This window comes from Wyeomyia smithii, chromosome 1 (assembly GCF_029784165.1).
Source record: "Wyeomyia smithii strain HCP4-BCI-WySm-NY-G18 chromosome 1, ASM2978416v1, whole genome shotgun sequence".
NCBI lineage: Eukaryota > Metazoa > Arthropoda > Insecta > Diptera > Culicidae > Wyeomyia > Wyeomyia smithii.
This window is the reverse complement of record NC_073694.1, coordinates 98,036,805-98,051,437: the sequence shown is the minus strand read 5'-3', so window position 1 is coordinate 98,051,437 and position 14,633 is coordinate 98,036,805. Positions and strand designations below refer to the sequence as shown.

Sequence of the window (14,633 nt, the reverse complement as noted above, 5' to 3'; positions counted from 1 at the left end):
AACTATGACACCCCCGACCGGCGCAAGTCAGGAAAGGACATCTGATCCCACTCCTGCCCGGTTCCCACCGGGCAATGAATTTGGAACGTACTGGAAGGCCTGCCAGGTTTTACGAGACGGAGACCCCTGCACCGGTTGTTTTGTCTCGCCGTTTCAGGCCGTTGTCACACGACCTTACTAAGGGAGCTCGGCGCAGGTGCCAGCCCAGAATCGTGGTACGAAAACGAAATCCGACTCTTATCATATGGCGTTGCGACCAGTTACCGTAATTGGGAACTTACTGGCATCAATCCCAATGGGCGAATTAGTGCATTTTGGGTGGTGGGAGCGGCACTATTCGCTCCGTCAGAGCTGCTTCCGGATAATGTGGCTTTTGTGAGAATTCGGCGGCCCAATGCCTGAGTCTCACCACAACCTAGGCTAGCTCTCGCTGATGGTCCGGGACTGCGTTCTTGCAGTTAGCATTTCCGTGGCCTACGGTAATCGCCAAATACCGACCCGTGGTGGCATACAGCTCTGCCAAATATATATATATATATATATATATATATATATAGTATATATATATATATATATATATATATATATATATATATATATATATATATAATATATATATATATATATATATATATATATATATATATATATATTTATATATATATATATATATATATATATATATATATATATATATATATATATATATATATATATATATATATATATATATATATATATATATATATATATATATATATATATATATATATATATATATATATATATATATATATATATATATATATATATATATATATATACTATATAAAAATGGAATTCCGTAACGCTTGATCTTATTGATGTTATTCCCTCTGTCTCTGAGGTGTACAGTCACCACTATCATTTTAAATCGTTCTAAATCAAAAAAATAAGTGATGACATGTGGTTTTTTTTTACATTACAATGTTTGTTGATGTTTAGAAAAGACATTTGAGGAAAAATAAAAAGTATCTGATTACTGAAACTTGAGATGTTATTCACAAAACAACGTAAAACATGCAAAATTATGACTTTTTATGCTGAATTTGCCCCTAAATCAAAATTCAAGGCGATGACATGTGGTTATTTTTCCATTAAAATGTTTGCTAACGTTCAGGAGAGACATTTGAGGAAAAATAAAAAGTATCTGATTACTAAAACATGATATGTTATTCACAAAACTACGTAAAACATGCAAAATTATGACTTTTTATGCTGAATTTGTCTCTAAATTAAAATTCAAAGCGATGACATGTGGTTATTTTTCAATTAAAATGTTTGCTAACGTTCAGGAAAGACATTTGAGGAAAAATAAAAAGTATCTGATTACTAAAATCTACTATATAAAAATGGAATTCCGTAACGCTTGATCTTATTGATGTTATTCCCTCCGTCTCTGAGGTGTACAGTCACCACTATCATTTTAAATCGTTCTAAATCAAAAAAATAAGTGATGACATGTGGTTTTTTTTTACATTACAATGTTTGTTGATGTTTAGAAAAGACATTTGAGGAAAAATAAAAAGTATCTGATTACTGAAACTTGAGATGTTATTCACAAAACAACGTATAACATGCAAAATTATGACTTTTTATGCTGAATTTGCCCCTAAATCAAAATTCAAGGCGATGACATGTGGTTATTTTTCCATTTAAATGTTTGCTAACGTTCAGGAGAGACATTTGAGGAAAAATAAAAAGTATCTAATTACTAAAACATGATATGTTATTCACAAAACTACGTAAAACATGCAAAATTATGACTTTTTTTGCTGAATTTGTCTCTAAATTAAAATTCAAAGCGATGACATGTGGTTATTTTTCAATTAAAATGTTTGCTAACGTTCAGGAAAGACATTTGAGGAAAAATAAAAAGTATCTGATTACTAAAATCTACTATATAAAAATGGAATTCCGTAACGCTTGATCTTATTGATGTTATTCCCTCCGTCTCTGAGGTGTACAGTCACCACTATCATTTTAAATCGTTCTAAATCAAAAAAATAAGTGATGACATGTGGTTTTTTTTTACATTACAATGTTTGTTGATGTTTAGAAAAGACATTTGAGGAAAAATAAAAAGTATCTGATTACTGAAACATGAGATGTTATTCACAAAACAACGTAAAACATGCAAAATTATGACTTTTTATGCTGAATTTGCCCCTAAATCAAAATTCAAGGCGATGACATGTGGTTATTTTTCCATTAAAATGTTTGCTAACGTTCAGGAAAGACATTTGAGGAAAAATAAAAAGTATCTGATTACTAAAACATGATATGTTATTCACAAAACTACGTAAAACATGCAAAATTATGACTTTTTATGCTGAATTTGTCTCTAAATTAAAATTCAAAGCGATGACATGTGGTTATTTTTCAATTGAAATGTTTGCTAACGTTCAGGAAAGACATTTGAGGAAAAATAAAAAGTATCTGATTACTAAAACTTGAGATATTATTCACAAAACTACGTAAAATTATTACTTTTTTGCTGAATTTGTCTCTGAATCAAAATTCAAAGCGATGACATGTGATTATTTTTTTATTAAAAAGTTTTTTTACGTTCAGGATAGACATTCGAGGAAAAATAAAAAGTATCTGATTACTAAAACTTGAGATGTTATTCACAAAACTATGTAAAACATGCAAAATTATGACTTTTTATGCTGAATTTGCCTCTAAATCAAAATTCAAAGCGATGACATGTGATTATTTTTCCATTTAAATGTTTGTTAACGATCAAGAAAGACATTTGAGGAAAAATAAAAAGTATCTGATTACTAAAACTTGAGATATTAATCACAAAACTAAGTAAAACATGCAAAATTATTACTTTTTCACTGAATTTGTCTCTAAATCAAAATTCAAAGCGATGACATGTGGTTATTTTTCAATTAAAATGTTTGCTAACGTTCGGGAAAGACATTTGAGGAAAAATAAAAAGTATCTGATTACTAAAACTTGAGATATTATTCACAAAACTACGTAAAACATGCAAAATTATGACTTTTTTTACTGAATTTGTCTCTAAATCAAAATTCAAAGCGATGACATGTGATTATTTTTTTATTAAAAAGTTTTCTTACGTTCAGGATAGACATTAGAGGAAAAGTAAAAAGTAGAAATATTGTTCACAAAACTACGTAAGACTTGCAAAATCTAAATTCAATGCCTCTAATTCAAAATTCAATGCGATGACATGTGATTACTCTTTCATTAAAATGTTCGTTAACGTTCAGGAAGACATTTGAGGAAAAATAAAAGGTATCTTAATGCTAAAAAATGAGATACAATTCATAAAACTACGTATGTTTAAAGATGATTTATGTATACAGCACAACAATATCGCACGCTAGCCTTCTAATAGCGTTCTTGATCAACCACATTAGTTGGGAGAATTCGTTATCTATATTGATTTTAGCACATTTTGCATGTTGTTGATTTTCGACCTTATCGGGGATCGAACGCGATATCACAACCGTGTGAGAGCCAATCGACATCGCTAACCACAGAGCCACGGGGAATACAGAATACAGAAAAACACATCAAAATACTTTTTTTGAAATTTATACGTATTATACAGTCCCTCTACAATTATGGGTCAGTCAACGTTTTGCCTGAATGTTCAAAAATGAATATAAAATTGGAAAAATTATCAACCACGAATGCTTTACAATCTATTTCTGTGTTCTAATGTATACTTTCGATCGACAATTAGTTTTATTGCAGCTGATGTGTGTAAATCGGTTAAGAAGAAAAATATCATTTGCATAGCAAAAGACACAATTATGGGTCGCTTTTGGCATTCAAGATCATTTTGCTATAAAATCATCAAAAAAAGTTATATAAAAAGTTATTTCATTGTTGTAAAAGCTTGATAATTTTGTCAAAGCTTGATCATTTCATTAAGTCGTGATGGATTATCATGCAAAAGTAAGAAAAACACCGGAAAATGTAGCATTTCTACAATTATATGTCACTCTACTAATGCACGGAGCAGAATTATATTTTTCAGTGACATTTTCAGAATTTAATCATTCCAATCGTATAAATAAGGCTACAAGTGAGTTTTTTATAACTATACTACTGCCAATAAAAATAGAAATAAAAAATGGCGACTTCCGGTTTAAACAAAATAATCTAAAGAGCTATTTGGCCAACAATTTCAATACTTCCAAAAGTAGAACTCCTTACGTCTTTTTGAAATCCAAAATGGCGACTTCCAGTTTCTGTAAATCAGCCTTAAATCACAAAATGCAATCCAATAAAGAAATCTCCGTTCTGTGCGTTCTCGGAATATTGAAGTACTAAAAGTGATGATGGACATATAAGATGTGAAATATTTTATAAGAGATTTGAGCTAATGCAGCAATGAAGTATAAAAAAAGTCTTGGCTTCGAAACCTTTGATCCCGAGCATCGCCGGGAGCGTTCGACTAGTATATATATATATATATATATATATATATATATATATATATATATATATATATATATATATATATATATATATATATATATATATATATATATATATATATATATATATATATATATATATATATATATATATATATATATATATATATATATATATATATATCTCAACTGTCTCTTTAAACATTTCGCTCACGTAAACAGACGAATAGGTTTACCGATATCACAAGCCACAACTGGCAACATGAGCACTCTTGAAAACCAAAACACAAACCTCTCTATTGATATTATTCCCTCCGTCTCTGTGGTGTACAGTAATCATTATCATTTAAAATAGAGTACCTTTCTGACTAACAGAGAAACACAAAACTACAGTGGGTTATTTGTAGTTTTTGAATATATGGCCAACTGAAGTTACCGATTTTTACATGCATTTGTGCGCTCTTTATAGCACAAAGGCCGGCGCGTACACTACGTTTCCGTTTCTATGCCCAACGAACAGACACCACAGCGGGGCTAAATCTAGAAACGGACGGGAATAGGGAATTTTGAAGTCCGATGTTATAAGTATCTTCTAGAAAGTTGTTTCGTTTACAGTTGTCCTTCATATGCTTCAATGCAACCCGCTTCAATTTTCACCATATAGGGGGCGCCACACCTAACTTTAGAACGTGACTTGATAGACGAATAGTTTCTTCTGCAAAGTTGTGCAGAATTTTATTACAAAACTGTTTGCTGAATATTTTGAACCTCTAAATATTGAGGTTTGTTTTTAAAATACTTTTTTTTTTGTAAAAGGTGCTGTATCTCTGAAATCTTAATTCGTAGAGGTTCAAGTTACCCCCTTTGTGCTATAAAGAGCGTTCGAATGCATGTAAAAATCGGTAACTTCAGTTGGCCATATATTCAAAACTACAAATAACCCACTGTAGTTTTGTGTTTTTCTGTTATTCAGAAAGGTACTCTATCGAATGGCTTCATAGAAGCTTGGATTCGTTCGAGCCTTTTCGAGTTTGAACTCAAATAAAAAAAGCCTTTAAAAACACTTTTTTCCAGGTTTTATTCATGAATACTGTATATAAAAACCAATATATAGCTAGAAATTTTTCATCTTGAATTACCACGTCACTCTCAATTATATACAGTCATGTTTTAGGCCTTAGAGTTGAACATATGGATGAAAAACTGCTTTTAGAAAGCCTTTTTAGAAAACGTCTTGTAGCTCTGAAACCTCAATTTCTAGAGGTTTGATGTATTCAGCAAACAGTTTTGTAATCAAATTTTACACAACTTTGCAGAAAAAACTATTCGTCTAGCAAGTCACGTTCAGAAGTTAGCTATGGCGCCCTCTATACGGCGAAATTTGCAACTAATTCCATTAGAGCATATGAAGGGCAGCAGTAAACGAAGCAACTTTCTAGAATATATGGATAACATAGGACTTGAAAAAATAGTTTTGCCGTCCGTTTCTTGATTTGGACACACTGTGCGTCGTTTGCAGCTGGTTTTGTTTTGCTTCTCATCACTGTGGGTTATGTGTGTATGTGACTTGGAGCTAGGTGCACTAGCTATGGGATGGGAATTGGATAGCAGTAAAGAAACTTTATTCAACAATATAACAGATGAGTATAACTTAAGTGGTTAATGAGTATAACCAATATCAAATTATATATAGTTATTTATATGATATAATAATACACTAAAACCAGTTACAGGGCATAGTTTTCATTTTTTTAGTTTAGTATTGAGATGTGGGCCCGAGTCCCCTCATGATTGCGTGGACTCCTCGGATTCAGTGCAGATTGTTTCAGACTTTTACCTGTGCTTCCCTAAATTTTCAGTTTCGATATTTTTTTATCAAATATTGAAACAACCCTTGGACTGGCATGGCAACAAGGCCAGCTGGATGATGTGTGCGGTTTTGCTTTGATTTTAATTAAAAAGTTGTTTGTTTGCCAGCAACATTAGTGTGTTTGGTCAAGACTTTGAGTTCAGGTTCTGTTGCTACCTGAGAAGCGCAGAAAGGAGCTATCAGATCGTCCTGAAGCAGATAAGTAGCATTTTCATTCGAAGTGCTTTGTTTTTTGTATATGTTTAAGTCGCACTTGAGAAAGATTGAAAAAATCGAACTAAAGAGTGCTTGAAACGCCATCTACCTTCGGATAGAGCAGCAAGGCGGTAGAGCTGCTCAGTGATCGGTTGTAAGTTGCGAGTTTTATAATTTATAATTTCTGTGAGCTTTTGTTTTTCGATTTTCAAGCTTTTGGTTAAATGTTGCAGCTAAATAGTTTTCATAATTATGAATGAACTTTGTGGCAGCGTGATATGGATTCACGACAACTGTACTATGATAAGTTTGGCGGTTTGAGATCAAATTTAGGAATATGTTGTAGGTGCGTGTGTGCATGTTTATAAACTTTTAGGGCTTTGGATGCATGAAATTTTGCCAGTTTTTCAATTTTAATAGATAGTTTTTGCGTCAACAAGTTCGTGCCTAACCCCCTCAATCCAACTCCGTAAAACTTACGAGAGTGTCACTGAGTCGGTGGCCTCTCATTAAGTAAGTAATACAACATCAACAAGCTACGGTAAAGATGGGCATGGCCAGCAATTATTACTATCGGGCCTACTTCACCTCAGATTGGTTTAAATGTTACTCCCGAACATTGTACCTCATACAATCTGAGTGGAAGCGTTAGTTAGTTAGCGTTAGCAGTCTGCAATCTACGAAATATACTGGCTTACGCTACGCTACGCTACTATAAAAATAACAATGTTCAGAAAACAAATGCATTTTTTTTTCTTCATCTATAGTTTATTTGACACGGCACAAATACAATTCAATGTTTAACGGCGCCAATTATATCTGGTAGCTTACTTTCTAAAGTATCTTAAAAACTAAAAGCAAATTTTTTATCCTCGCTGCCGACTACGAGCTGAAACTAAATCTAACTTAAAGCTAGAATATTTTGCATTAAAAGCACAGGTTTGCTGTTTGATGGTTTTCATTGCCATAGGTAAGCAGCATATTAAATTTGTTCCGCTGCTGGGCCAAGATATTACGGACTGGCATATTGGGTTGTTTCCATCGGGCCTTGAGAGTATCGTGCGGGTCTGATTGCTGTTTCCGGATCCGGGGTCTTAACGTGTTCTTGTCGTTTGGTTGGATGTAGGCGGAAGGGGATAGGACTAAACTGGGGCGTGGATGGATTTCAGGAAAACGTATATAAGGGACATGTAGGATAGGTCACGGCTCGCCAAGACATCACGAACAGGAACAGCCGGCTGCCTACCTTCGGCCTGCAGGGAAGCTATTAATCTAGACCTGGCGTCACGGTGTACAGGGCATGACCAAACAACGTGCTCTATGTCGTGATAACCTTCACCACAGGCACAGATACCACTCTCCCCGAGCCCAACACGACGGAGATGCGCGTCAAATCTATAGTGATTGGACATAAGCCGGGACATCACGCAAATGAAATCCCGACTTACATCCAACCCCTTGAACCACGGGTTCGTCGATACCTTGGGGATTATGAAATGTAACCACCTTCCCAGTTCCCCCTTGGTCCAAGAATTTTGCCAACTGATGATCGTATTCTGACGTACATATGCAAAAAATTCATTAAAGGCAATTGGTCTTTCATAAATATCACCGTTTGTTGCGCCCACCTTAGCCAAAGAGTCCGCTTTCTCATTACCCGGTATCGAGCAGTGAGAAGGGACCCACGCTAAGGTAATCTGAGTAGATTTTTCGGATAAAGCACTCAGATGTTCCCGTATTTTCCCCAGGAAATACGGAGAGTGCTTAACATCTTTCATCGATCGGAGAGCCTCAATGGAACTGAGACTGTCCGTAAAGATGAAATAATGGTCCGTGGGCATTTTTTCGATAATCCCTAGGGTGTACTGACAAATGCATTTTGGATGGCTAATGACTTAGTAGAAGGTTGGAAATTTCGGAAAAATCTGGGAAAAAAGTTAGAACGAAAATTGTCATTCTTAGTGCCTTCTAAGAGTAAGAGATAGAAACATAATATCTTCAGCAAAGTTTTTTGTTTTAAGATACCATAAAATTTTGTCGAAGACACCTTGCGTCTATCATAATCTGATTAAAAAGTAAATTTTTTATCTCACTCACTGGTGGATTAATCACTCATCTTTCTACATTGAAAGATAGATTTTTGAATATCCTGAAACTTCTCCGAACCTACCTTATGGCTTAAATCAACATTTGAATCACTATTTAAATTATCTCACAAAAACGGCAAAATAAAACGCTGTGCAATGGAGGTATCAGCATTTTTGTGAAAACGCATAGTTTTACATCACATGTAAAAACGCCAGTGTCTCAGCCTCCCGATAAGATATCAAGGATCTTTTTCTATGTACATTTTCGTTTTGAATCCCGCTTTGCAGTACATATTTCAGTTCTCGATTAAAAACAATTTTTTTATGTGTTTTTAGGGGTTTTATCTTAAATTTATAAGAAAAATTCACTTTTCTGCGATGTTCAATGGGCTCTGTGAGTCAAATAATTAAATGCGATGCTGAACTAAATCATTCAAAATATTCAAGAACAACCCCACAAAAAAATATATGGAAAAAGTGGAAATCGAACAGAACTGAAAAAACTGCAAAAGAGTGGTTTTGTAGCTTGAAAAAGTCATTTTTTTATAAATCACGTTTGGGCAACCTGAAAAAAATATTTTAGAAAATAGGAATGATTTACAGAAATGCTATAAATAACATTACCTTTCAATTTAGGGCTAAGCACCATGACTTTTTGAACATCGATTTTTTTTGGGACAGCCTAGTATATGTGTTTGCAGCAACTTTAAACTTCATGGTATTTTATTTTCAGGCAAACATGCGAATGTAATACCGGAGCTTTGAACAATAATGAAACGAGCAACCCCATTAATGAAGGTCATAGTTACAATAGTACTATAGCGATTCCTCCAAGACATCGCTACAATGGAATAGAATCAGGAGCACCAACGTCAACACAACTCAATTATATACGAACAGCAACGAATGGCTGCTCTTGCCATGATTATGGCAATGCAAATAATTTCTCCGGTGATGGTAGTAACAAAAATAGAAAAACCAACACCCCTTTTCTATTCTCAGATGCAGTACTATCTTCTAACATCAAATTTCAGACTATCTCTGGAATCGCAGTATCTCAAGATGGTATTATAAATATTGCAGATAAAGGTAGGTTTGCGAAGATTGTTTAAATTTGTATCTACACTAATTGAAAAAAAAGTAAGCTACTTCTAAATCCGAATCATACGTATGAGTGTGTATCCAGCTTTTTACGAGCCATAATGGCGGACGCTATAATGCAAAGTTCGTAATAAATTACCCACCCCTTTGACAACTCTGCTTACGTCAGTTTGAAGTCTTCATGTAGTTTATCAAAAAAGAAATATATCTGGCAACATTTTTGTTGCCTATTCAGCAGCAATCCCTAAACTGACGTGAGCAGAGAGTTTCACATATTACGAACACACACTATAGCGACTGCCATTAAGGTGCGTAAAAAGCTGGATAAGGGTAAAGATGTGTGTCAACCTAAAATATGTGTAATATGATAGAAAAATCTGTACTTATATAGACCACTGAGAAGGAAGCTAAGGGTGGAGATTACCTATTGAAAATTTATTTTATTAACTGTGAAACTAACGGGAATGGTGATACTGTAGGGTAATACGAAACGCGAATTGTACACTTCGAAAGTCAACTAAAAACAGATTTTATTTCCAAAATATCAGACCACTGAGCCAGTCAGGGTTTTAATTTAGGGTGATCACAACAGTTTAAAGTTTCCAGTTTAAACTAGAATTATTTTTTTGAAAATGGCTAAACTTCACTGCCATATAATAGTTTACATTTGAAAGCGGTTAGACATCCCTGCCGCGTAAACTAATTTGTTGACATTGGACTAACTTCTTTATCCATGTTAGGCGTTTTAATTTGAAAATCTAGTAATTCAACCAGGGAAAAGTGGTCATTTCTTTTCAGAATATCGAGGTTTTGGCATCAACCGATCAGAAATTCTTTTACGGTTGAATTCTGTAACAAAAACAACCTATTTCACTATTGAAATATTTGTAAAAAACATCGATTGTCTAAATCATATCGAGCAATCAATCACTACCGTTCCTCACAAGCACAGCCGACACGGATACAACCGATTTGACTTTGTAAACGGTTTGTTGTCGTTTCATCGAGGTCGCTTTCTGTTCCTGATGCTTTTTTACTTTCCTTATCATTCCCTACCCTTCTACGCTCCACCTTCATTCCAAATAACTGACGAAACCTTGATTTAAAAAGTACCATTTGAACATTTCACCTTATCATTTTCATTCCAAAACTGTACCGGTATCATGCGGACGCTAGGTGCTAGCAGAAAAGGCAAAATAGTACCGGTCATCTCGTGCTGGATTTCACCTGTATATCTGGCGGCTGTTAAGTAGTACATGGTTGCTGCAAAAGTGCCCAAATGGCTGGAATTCTGCCCGGAATAACCAGAGAACAAGAATCATCGGCAACTGGCACCTTTTGGTGCCCCAAAGTGTTGCAAATGGAGTGACTAGTTGAATTTTCTCTTTTACAATACATTGCTGTTAGCGAGGAAAGTCACGCAAATAAGCAGCGATGGAAAAAAATCACCTCTAGCGATTTTGAATACATATAAAGCAAGTCTAAGATGCGTTGACATCGTCGTCAGTATGCGAATAACAAAGTATCGGTGTTTGTTCACACTCTTTGCTTTCCTTTTTACGATATATTGCTTGTCGTTAGTGTACACCACAACATATGAGCCGTTACGTCATATATATTTTACTGGAATCCTCGTATCGTTTCGGAACAGAGTGGTCTATGTCTATGTAACATTTTACAGGACAAATGACAAGTTACATATCACATGTAACATGTTACATATCACATATTACATGACGGTATTACCTCGATTTATGTACATAGACCACGCTGCACAGTGCGTTGAATGTAGGGTAAGACGGGACAAAAATCAAAGCTACACGATATTGTCGATAAAACGTGTTGATGTAACAAGGAATGTTATTCGTTACCTTCAGAGTTACTAAATGCATAAGGGTCTTATGTGATTCACTAAATCACAAAACTGTCCCAAACGCCAACGCACTCAGCCTGTACCAGAAACCGTTTAGCTCTTTGTAAAAGTTGTACATTGTAACGAAAACTGCGGTTTCTTTGTTTTACTTACTTTTACATAATTGCAAAAGTGACTTAAGTGCAATTATAACGAAAAAAAAAGATTATTTTAGGTATTCTTTTAGATATTCTGTATTATTTTTATTATTTTTTATATATTTAATTACCAGAGTAATGAACAATTTTAAAATTCTTCATGATGCATATTATATTATCAAGTCAAGTTTTAGGTCATCTTCAGACGAATTGGAATAGTTGTTCGAAAAGGTAGCAGCAAATACTAGTTCTACTGGGGAGTTATTTTCAACGAGCTCTGCAACTCGTCGTTTTTTAATTCTGGTGAGCAGCTTTCAAAAAGTTTCTGAGGACGCCTACTAGAAAAAATGTTGTTTTATTCATAACTAGTTGAGCATTCCCGGCGATGCTCGGGATCGAAGGCTTCAAAGATAGATTTTTTTTTATATTTCATTGCTGCATTAGCTCAACTCACTTCAAAAATATAATTTACATCTTATACTTACATCATCACTTTAAGTAGGGTGTCGAACGTCTTCGTCAGTGGTTTTCTTCGGACCTTTTTTGCATAAAATTGCGCCAGTAAAACTACCGAAGAAAACCACTGACGAAGACGTTCGATACCCTACTTCAATATTCTGAGAACGCGCAAAACGGAAATACCCATATTGGATTGTTTTTTGTGATTTTGGGCTGATTCACAAAAACTGGAAGTCACCATTTTGGATTTCAAAATGACGTATGGAGTTCCACTTTCGAAAGTATTGGAATTGTTGGCCAAATATCACTTTAGAAGTCATAAATTTGCATGTTTCATGTAGTTTTGTGAATAATATATCAAATTTAGTAATCAGATACTTGTTATTTTTCTTCAAATGGTCTTCTGAACGTTAACAAACATTTTAATGAAAAAAAAAATTGTGTCATCAATTTGTGTCTATAAAATGACGTATGGAGGTCCACTTTCGGAAGTATTGAAATTGTTGGCCATATATCACTTTAGGTTATTTTCCTGAAACCGGAAGTCGCCATTTTTTAATCCACAAAACTTTGTAGAAAATAAGAAAATAAAAGATTTTCAATGCTTAAGCTGCCTCTTAATCGATATTCAAACAAATGAATCGTAACCTTTCCTGCAGCTAAATGTGAGTTTTAGGTTGGATTAACGCAAAAATAGTAAAACAGTAAGATTAAGAGCTGAATGACCTTCTGGTTAAAAGCTCTCTAATAAAAATCAAATTCAAATTCAGAAGTACAAAAAAAAATGTAACTATTCACAAAACTACGAAAACATCAGAAATGTAAAATGTTCATGCTCAAGACATGGGTTATTCTGCAAAAAAAAATTGTGGATGAAAGAACAACGAACATTTTATTGCAAAAAAAAACAAATCATTGAATTTTGATTCGGAGGCGAATTGCACATAAAAAGTCAAAGTTTCGCATGTAATCGTATAAAAACGTATAAATTAAAATAGAATATTTTTCGGTGATTTTCTGTATTCTGTATGCTGTATGTGGTCCTCGTGGCTCTGTGGTTAGCGATGTCGATTGGCTCCCACACGGTTGTGATATCGGGTTCGATCCCCGATCAGGTCGAGAATCTTTTCGAACTGCAATTTTTCTCGACTCAGCTCTGGGGCACGGTGTATCGTTGCTCTTATCCTACAACATGCAAAATGTGCTAAAACAATATCGATAACGAATTTTCTCAACTAATCTGGTTGATCGAGAGCGCTATTAGAAGGCTGCAATATTGTTGTGCTGTATACAGAAAATCATCTTCAAACATACATTTTATATTTTAACATAAACAAACATTTTAATGAAAAAAGAATCACATGTCATCGCTTTAAATTTTGATTTAGAGGCAAATCCAGCATAAAAAGTCATAATTTTGCATGTTTCACGCAGTTTTGTGAATAATATCTCATGTTTTAGTAATCATATACTCTTTATTTTTCCTCAAATGTCTTTCCTGAACGTTAACAAACATTTTAGTGAAAAAAAATCATATGTCAACGCTTTGAATTTTGATTTAGAGGCAAATTTAGCACAGATAGCCATAATTTTGCGTGTTTTTGGTAGTTTCGTGAATAATATCTCAAGTTTTAGTATTCAGGTACTAATTATTTTTCCTTACATATCTCTCCTGAACGTTGACAAACATTTTAGTAAAAAGAGTATCACATGTCATCGCTTTGAAATTAGATTTAGAGGCGAATTCAGCATAAAAAGTCATAATTTTGCTTGTTTTTTTATGAGTTTGTAAATAAAATCTCAGATTTTAGTAAACAGATACTTGTTATTTTTCTTCAAATTTCTTTCCTGAACGTTAACAAACATTTTAATGTAAAAAAAAATCACATGTCATCGCTTTGAATTTGATTTAGAGGCAAATTTAGCATAAAAAGTCATAAAGTTGCATGTTTCACGTAGTTTTGTGAATGATATCTCATGTTTTAGTAATCATATACTATTTATTTTTCCTCAAATGTCTTTCCTGAACATTAACAAACGTTCTAATGAAAAAAGAATCACATTTCATTTGTTTTAGAGGCAAATTCAGCACAAAAAGTCATAATTTTGAAAGTTTTACGTAGTTTTGTGAATAAAATCTCAAGTTTTAGTAAACAGATACTTGTTACTTTCCTTAAAATGTCTTTCCTAAACGTTTACAAACATTTTGATGAAAAAAAAATCACATGTCATCTCTTGAAATTTTGATTTAGAAGCAAATTTAGCATAGAAAGTCATAATTTTGCGTGTTTTACGTAGTTTCGTGAATAATATCTCAAGTTTTAGTAATTAGATACCTATTATTTTTTCTCAAATATCTTTCTAAAACATCAAAGAACATTTTAATGAAAAAAGAATCACATGTCATCGCTTTGAATTTTGATTTGGAGACGAATTAAGAATAAAAAG

General features: G+C 33.7%; 1 protein-coding gene across 2 annotated transcripts in view; it reads left to right on the top strand.

The window, feature by feature from the left end:
* LOC129718720 (teneurin-a) overlaps nucleotides 1-14,633 on the top strand; it is an 822,359-nt gene that overhangs the window by 718,906 nt on the left and 88,820 nt on the right. For both annotated transcript variants that reach the window (XM_055669766.1, XM_055669765.1), the window contains one exon: nucleotides 9,349-9,704. In XM_055669766.1, coding sequence (XP_055525741.1) covers nucleotides 9,349-9,704 — 356 coding nt within the window. The remainder of the gene's footprint in view (nucleotides 1-9,348; nucleotides 9,705-14,633) is intronic.